The sequence below is a fragment of the Gekko japonicus genome, unplaced genomic scaffold, assembly GCF_001447785.1.
Source record: "Gekko japonicus isolate JY-2015 unplaced genomic scaffold, Gekko_japonicus_V1.1 scaffold2464, whole genome shotgun sequence".
NCBI classification, from domain to species: domain Eukaryota; kingdom Metazoa; phylum Chordata; class Lepidosauria; order Squamata; family Gekkonidae; genus Gekko; species Gekko japonicus.
In genome coordinates, this window is record NW_015167128.1 from 185,235 (window position 1) to 193,862 (window position 8,628).

At 46.4% G+C, this 8,628-nt stretch overlaps 1 protein-coding gene across 1 annotated transcript in view; it reads left to right on the forward strand.

Annotated features, from left to right (window-relative positions):
• Positions 1-8,628, forward strand: part of NOV (nephroblastoma overexpressed) — a 14,267-nt gene that overhangs the window by 691 nt on the left and 4,948 nt on the right. The window contains exon 3 of the mRNA XM_015413019.1: positions 5,223-5,474. Coding sequence (XP_015268505.1) covers positions 5,223-5,474 — 252 coding nt within the window. The remainder of the gene's footprint in view (positions 1-5,222; positions 5,475-8,628) is intronic.

The following is an 8,628-nucleotide window of genomic DNA, read 5'->3' on the forward strand; positions in this document are numbered from 1 at the left end:
ACCCAGGCTTGCGAAGAGGGCCCGCAAGAGGATTTGCATAGTATACCTTGGGAGAGGGCTGCTATGGGTCATGGGGGCAGAGCGCCCGCTTTGCGTGCAGGAAGTCCCAAGTTCAGTCCCTGGCATCTCCAGGGTGGTGTGGAAAATTTTGGCCCAAGACCCCGGGAAATGGCTCCACTGCCTTCAGAGTGGGCTCGGACAGTGGTCTTGACAGCAAATTGGCCAGCTGACGACCTCTCACCTTCGTCCCCTGTCAGCGGGGTGCAAATACATCATATGATGCCATATAGATCTTTTTTTTAAAAAAGTTTGTATTTATTTGTATATATAAATTGATGGATTGTTTTCATCCTTCTGGCTGTGCACTGCTCTGAGCCTGTTTCGGGGGCAGGGTGATATAAAAGTTTTATTTAATAATAATAATAATTATTATTATTAATGAAATAAGGCACTTTTACTAACAGGTCTCTCATTGAGAGGGGCTCTGACTTAGGGGTAGAACATCTTGCTGTGCATGCAGAAGGCTCCAGGTTCAATTCCAAACATACTGAGCTTAGCAACCTAGTGGTCCACCTTCTGCACAAGCGTTGCTTGAGTGTGCTGTTACATACCTGTGTATAACACTTGACCTCCCATGCAGGGTTGTTGTAAGACTTGCAATAACAAGTTTGGGTATGAAGGTGTTGGCTTCCCTTGTTGCTTGATATTTTATTTAAGGCATTGATATGCTGCCTCTCCAGAATCCTGCTTGAAAGTACAGAAGAATATCTGCAGTGCTTTAGCATGCTCCTGGTACCTATTTGTGCTTGCTATTGCAAGCCTTACAACATCCCTGTAAGGAAGGCTGCTACCATTTTGCCATGAGAGAGAGTGGCTTCTCTAAGTGCATGTGATGGATGGAATAAAACAGCTGTATTTTTCTCTTATTCAAGTACCTTCCAAAAGATGCTTTTGGCCCTGGGGGAGGGGGGAACAGGTGCTTTTGCTAGTATTAGTGGGGAGAAGGAGGTAAATCATGAAGTGCATTGGCCTGGATTGCCCAAGCGAGCCTGATCCCACCTGATCTCATCAGATCTTGTAAGCTAAGCACGGCCAGCCTGGTTGGTCCTTGGATGGGAGGTTACCAAGGCAGCCCAGGGTTGCTATGCAGAGACAGGCAATGGGAAACCACCTCTTTTTGCCTTGAAAGCAGGGCCATGCTAAGTTGGCCACAACTTGACTATACTTTATACAGGCAGATCAGGGAAACTGTCTGCATTTGAGGGTGAGTTCCTTCCTCGGTGCTGCCCTGCCTTCTGCTGCCTACCGACTGTTTTAAAATAAGAATGACAAAGATCTAGGGATCCAGCAATGGAATGCCTGTGTTATATGCCGTTGCTCTGAGCTGCTCTCTTGACTGAGCCTTGGTGAGCCCTGGCAGAGAGGAAGCCTTTACTATCTCTTGCACGTGTTAGAATGATCAAGGAAGGCGGTGCTGAATCTGGCATTAGAGACGGCTAGCTTCCATTTCGGCTAGGGCTGCCAGCCTCCAGGTGTGTCCAGTATTACAGCTGATCTCCGAATGACAAGAGATCAGTCCCCATGGAGGAAACGACAGCCTCTGGGGTAGAGATGTGAAGGACCGGGAAAGGCCCGTTTTTTTTCTGAAGCCTTTTTTGTTTTTTCTGAAAAATTGAAAAAAGAAAAGAAAAAAATTGATTATGGAATGTTTTACTTTAACATGATGAATAAAATATTTTAAGATAAGGGGTTCAAATATTTTCCAAGTCATTTCTAAAATATGTATATATATATGGTATCAGATTGATCTAATTTCTGTGCACCGAGGACAAGCAAGTCCTCGGTTACAAACTGAACTCTCCAATGCAAGAACAAGATGCATTTCTTCCTTTAGGAGGTGCTGTTGTCAGAAGAAAATAAAAAAGGTTTCAGTTTTGTTTTTGCATGTGGGTGGGTGAGTATTCTGTTTGTAATAATTGTTTGGATACACTATATCTTTAATATGCTAGTTGTGATCATTTCATGCCAAGTAAAAATGTCCATAGTCATAGTTTGCCCAACAAGGTCTCATTTATGTCAGATCTGGCCCTCATAACGAATGAGTTCAACGCCCCTGGCTTAGAGGGAGCATTGGTGGTGGGCTCCCCCTCACTGGCAGTCTTCAAGCAGCAGCTGTCAGGGATGCTTTAGGTCAGAGGTGTCGAACTCATTCATGAGGCCTGGATCTGACATAAATGTCACTGTGTCGGGCCGGGCCAAGTGTGCCATAAAACCTAATGCCCGGTACCAGAGATATAAAGGACAGCAGCTGGTAAGCTCTCAGTTAATGTATCCTCATTGCAAAGCCCCATTGGGCTGGGGGGGGGGGTGCAAAGGAAAACCCCCACATGGGCGGACTGGAAAGCCAGTGGTGCACCACTGGGCATGCTGCTTGACTGCTGCAGACGAGGTTGTTCAGCCATAATGAAGCCCCAGTTGGAGGGGCTCCACCCTCTCCCCTCCCTGAGCAGTCTCCTTTTCCCTCCCGGACCTTATGTTTGACACCCCTGCTTTTTTGGCTGATCCTGCATTGAGGAAGCAGTTGGACTAGTAAGAGCAAAAGTATAAGCATAAAGGTTTGGAAATCCTTAAAATTTCCTGGTGGCAGCCAATGTTCCCTCTAAGCTGTGGAGTCTTGTGAGCAAAAATTCTACTTGGTGAGCTACCGGCATTAAAGTTGTGAGCGAGCGATTTGGCTACTGCATAGATTAGTTTGCTCTGGAGCCATCCTTCCTGAGCAAAGACAAAAATGTGTGAGCCTGAGGCTAAAAAACTGTGAGCTAGCTCACACTAACTCAGCTTAGATGGAACACTGGTGGCAGCAGAATCGACCTAGTTAAACAAAATATAGAGAACTTTTAAAGTGAAACTAGTCCTCCCCAATAAGGAGGACGTCACACCCCTGCTTTAGGCTGATCCTGCATTGAGGAAGCCGTTGGAGTAGATGACCTGTATAGCCCCTTCCAGTCCTGTGATTGCATATTGGCTGGTGTATTCATTTTTTATAGATAAGCAATTTCTGTGTTCTTGAGAGCTAGAAGCTTGCGTTTAAAAACATGCAAATTTAGATTCTAGCCCTGTAGCAGGGCAAAGGCATACAACAGTCTAATGAATGCAAGTTGTTTGAAGTATATGTCCCGCTTGGAGGTAACTTCATATTTGGAAACAGAAGATGCTTAAATGGAAACCTGAGACTGTTTCCGAAGCAGTGTTGCTCTTGTAATCAAAACTATATAAAAAAGAAATGAATAATGGAAGCTGGCTTCTAAATGCATCAGACTTCTGCTCAGTAATTCCAGTTGTGGTTGGCTACATTCTGAGTGGTAACTGCTGCCCCTTTTAGAAAGAGAAGACACACCTCTCCACTTCAGCCACACAGGAACAGCCTGGGAGATTTTGCTTCAGCAGACTGTGTGTTTTGATTTATATGCCCATCTGTGAATGGCACGTGGCCAGACAGGGAGAGCCCAGAGCATAGCCCGCCTTCTTCCCTGGTTCGAACGGTTCAATAACTTAACAACTATGTAATGTGTTCTTTTGCCATGTATATTTGTGGACACCTTGACCAAGTTCTCAAGTAGAAAATTAAGACCCGTGGACGCTGTACCTGGAATAAATGCTACAACCTAGGCAGATACGTAGCCTTCTCTCTATTCACATTTCACATAGTTATAAAACAAGACAGATCTTACAGTATCTGGAGTTTGCTGGTGGCGGAGATGGCATCAAAGGATAACGTAACTGCATTGTTTTCAGTGGTAATCTACCTTGTGTCTCAGCAACCAAGGTGGACAATAAACAGAATAGGAATGGGGAAAGGTGGGGCATTATACAAAGCTGCCTTATGCTAAATCAGACAACTGGTCCATCAAAGTCAGTATTGTCTACTCAGACTAGCGGTGGCTCTCCAGGGTCTCAGAGTCTTTCACATCAATTGATGACAGATCCTTTAACTGGAGACGCTGAGGACTGAACTTGGGACCTTCTGCATGCCAAGCAGATGTTCTATCACTAAGTCATAGCCTTTCTCCAAATATAGTTCAAGAGGAATCGTATATAAGGGCTGTATTCTGCATAACTGTAGCCTGAAATATGTGAAGCCACTCTGGTACTGAAGGAGGCTAAGTGGGTGCTTGTTAGGGTGATTTAGCCAAAGGTCAATATATCTGACCCATACCCTGGATCAATGAAGCCAGTTTCTGCCCTTAAGCCTCTGTACTTAAAACCTGAAGTCTGGGCTGAACCTAATAAAGGAGTAAAACGTGTACATATCTCCTGTATCGTTCAGCATGCTTCTCCATTTGGATATTTTGCTACAATGATTTTTTTTTTAAGGTTTCGAAAGCTTTAGTTAATGGTGTTGGAATGGTACCAGTGTGTGTGGCTTGGGTGGAAAATGATTTGAGCCACCACCATCCTAGAAGCACAAGCTCCTGCCATGGAATCACAGGAACCTTCTGGATGTGGTGGCTGAACGTGCAGTCAAGTTGCTGCCAACTTATAGTGGTGACCCTTTGGGGTTTACAAGACAAGAGATGTTCAGAAGTGTTTTGCCATTGCCTGTCTGTTGTAACAACCCTGGACTTCATTGGTGGTCTCCCACCCAAGTACTAACCGTAGCCAACCCTGCTTAGCTTCCAAGATCTGATGAGATCGGGCTAGCCTGGGCCATCCAGTAAAGTGCTTGAAGGCTAGTAACTTTGTTTTTTAATCAAAGATGGAGGAAGGTCTCATGGGCAGTACTTTGAGTCTGTCTCCCATTTGGTACTGCGGGCAACATTAACAGAGCCAGGAATTCAGAAGAGAAGTTCATTGTGGCCGATAGAGATCTTTACATCCTGGTTGGGAACAGTCTGAGAATTAATCCAGTTTAAGCTTTGTGTGTTGACACTTTGGTATTCCCAAACAGGAGATTCTTTACAGATTGGCAATGAATGCAGCCACAGAGAAGATCTGTTGGCTTGCTCTGCATGACCCCAGGTTCTTTCCAGTTGACTTCTGTACCATGAGCCATGCCTGAAAATGGAATTTAATTTTCTGTAGTGTTTCTTACTGCAGATCTATAGGCCAACAGAAGCAGCCTTGTGCAGTACTGTTGTTCATAACTGGTGGAAGAAACGGTAGCTGAGCATTTGCTGTTCCGAATTCAGGTGCAACTTGATTGCTTTCTTTTCTTGCTTCAGACCTCGATGGAGACAACTGTGTGTTCGATGGGATGATTTACAAGAGCGGTGAGACGTTCCAGCCAAACTGTAAATACCACTGTACGTGCAGGGATGGACAGATAGGCTGTGTTCCGCGTTGTAACCTGGACCTCCTGCTTCCTGGCCCGGAATGTCCCTTCCCAAGGAAAATTGAAGTCCCCACAGAGTGCTGTGAGCGGTGGGCTTGTGACTCCAAAGAAGATGTGGACTTGGGCAGCTTGGCGATGGCAGGTTAGTGTTTCCGGGCTGGAAGCTACTTCTGTGGAACCTTCTTGCAATTGCAGAATTGGACTGGAAGGATCAGTGACAAATAGTTTGTGCATCCTGTACACAACAGATGTCTAAAAGTGCCCTCTTGAGCTTTTGTCCATTTGGTCATGCCTGCCTTCTTTCCAAAACTTGTCTCATCTGTTCCCTTCTGAAATGGCTAGATAACCCATGCTCAGTTTCAGGTGGGGGGCCTTGTTGGTCTGCAGTAGATGAGCACAATTCAAGTCCAGTAGTACCTAAAAGATCAGCAAGATTTGGAGAGCCACAACTCCCTTTGTCAGAGCATCGACTCTTGGAAGCTTATACCATGGACATCTGGTTGGTCTTTAAGGTGCTGCTCGACTCAAATCAGAACATAAAAGAAGCCATGTTGGCTCAGGCCAGTGGCCCATCCAGTCCAACATTCTGTGTCACGCAGTGGCCAAAACCCAGGTGTCGTCAGGAGGTCCACGAGCGGGGCCAGAAGCCCTCCCACTGTTGCCCCCCCCCCAGCCCAAAGAATACAGAGCATCATTGCCCCACACAGAGTGTTCCATCTATGTTGTTGTCCAGTCGCACAGTCGAGTCCGACTCTTCGCGACCCCATGGACCAGATCATGCCAGGCCTTCCTGTCTTCCACCGTCCTCTGAAGTTGGCTCAATTTCATGTTCGTTGCATCGATGACACTGTCTAACCATCTCATCCTTTGCCGTCCCCGTCTTCTTTGACCTTCAATCTTTCCCAGCATCAGGGTCTTCTCCAGTGAGTGCTCCATTCTCATTTGGTGGCCAAAGTATTTGAGCTTCAGTGTCATTATCTGGATCTCCAGGAAGAGTGTTCCATCTAAACCCTGTAGCTAATAGCCACTGATTGACCTCTGCTCTTAAAAACATAAGAGAAGCCATGTTGGACCAGGCCAATAGCCCATCCAGTCCAACACTCTGTGCCACACAGTGGCCCAAACCCAGGTGCCATCAGGAGGTCCACCAGTGGGGCAGAACTCCAGAAGCCCCTCCCACCTTGGCCCCCCAAGCACCAAGAATACAGAGCGTCACTGCCCTGGACATAGTGTTCCAGCTATACCTTGCGGCTAATAGCCACTGATGGACCACTGCTCCATAATCCTGCTCTTTGTGTTCAGGGATAGAAAAGTGTGCGGATGGCTCAATGATAATATCTCTTTGCAATGGGTAATCTTCAAAACCTTTGAAGCCAGCTTCTGGCAGGTGACACTCGTTAGAATCGTCTGGTGGCCTGGTTGACAACCTAACCGATGGCTTCAGAAGGGAGTTGTGTTGCTCTACAGTAGAACAGCTAGAACTGAGTCCAGCAGTACCTTAGAGGCCAACGAGACTTTCAGGATATGAGACTTCAAGAGCGAAAGATTGTGTCTATTGAAGAGCTTTGACTCTGAGAAAGCTCATACCCCCAAAATCTTGTTGGTTTCTAAGGTGCTACCAGACTCAAATCCAGCTAACCTAATGGACGGCTCTCTGTTTGGCTGCTTCTGGCAAGTAAGAATTGGCAAAGCAACTTTCTGTAAGAGAGAAGAGTCGATTGTGTTTATCAGGCTCTAGGGGCCTTACAAGTGGGCTGGTAACTTCTGCAGTCTTGATGGCAAGGCAAGTTCCCAGGGAGCCAGATTGGTGTAGTAGTTAGGAGCAGTGTTCCCTCTAAGCTGAGTTAGGTCAAGCGGAGTTAGTGTGAGCTAGCTCACAGTTTTTTAGCCTCCGGCTCACACATTTTTGCCTTCGCTCACGAAGGATGACTCCAGAGCAAACTCATTCATGCAGTAGCCAAATCACTCGCTCACAACTTTAATGCCGGTAGCTCACAAAGTAGAATTTTTGCTCACAGGACTCCATAGCTTAGAGGGAACATTGGATAGGTATATTTACTCTAATCTGGAGAACCAAGTTTGATTCCCCAGTCCTCCACTTGCAGCCAGCTGGGTGACCTTGGGCAAGCTGCAGTTCTCTCAGAGCTCGTATCTCAAGAGCAGCTCTCTCAGAGCTCTCTTAGTCCCACCTACCTCACAGGGTGTCTGCTGTGGGGAGGGAAAGGGAAGGAGATTGTAAAATGCTCTGAGACTCCGAGTGAAGGGCGGGGTATAAATCCAATCTCTTTTTCTTCTATTGCCTATGAAGTAATTTCCATCCATGAAAATCTCTGGTGGGTTCAAATATTACAGATACTTCCATTTTCATGGGGGGGGGGACATCTTAAAACAAATTTTTAATCAGACTTTCCACTGGTCATTTGGATATGACTATCCCTCAGCTAAGGGTGGTCCATTCCACTGGAGGAGGAAGAGTTTTTCATATCAGCCTCGTGTTGCTGGAACATACCGTTCTGAGTTGAGCGGAGTAAGAAGATGCAACCCAGTTAAGTCCAAAAGCCATTTGAAATTATACATACCTACAATCTCAAACACATTCCAAGGTCGCCTCTCATTCCGACTCCTTCAAGTGTGTTCCATAACACTACTCTCCTCTGCTCGTAAAGTTTGATAATGTTTACATTTTACAGCTTCAGAGTATGCGGTGATGTCACTGAACAGGATCATAAACCCCTCTGGGTGCCCCGACAGTGTGCATTTCTCATGATTGGCCCAAGCTATGTTTTGTAAAACTGCTCAACAGTCGCCTGTTCAATGAAATGACTTTATGGCTCTGGACATAAAGCAATCAAGGTTTTTTTGCTCACTGGTGCTTCGTACATTTGCATAAAAAGCCGATCCAGAAACTGCGTAAACAAGCTGGGTAGATTGTACCGGATGAGAAGGTGCATTTTTATGCTGAGTGGTGACTGTTGCGCGTATGAGTTGCCTTGGCAAAGTGGAGGTAGAAGATGGAGCATTTGGATGTCACACATGAAGTTCTGTCTGTTAGTGGCAGGGGTCATTTCCTGCAGGAGCGCACAGGAGCGGAGCTCTGGCAGTAAAGAGCCCAGGGGGGCGGGCACTTGCAACAAGCCCCACCCCCTGCTCCCAGCAGCCCTCAGTCAGAGCAAGAAGCAGCCAGGTAAGTTGCAGAGCCCCCCCCCCGGCCCCCCCGGTCCAAAACAGTCCAGTGGCACCTTTAAGACCAAGTTTTATTCAGGTACAAGCTCTCCCTCCTCTGTGAGGACAGATCT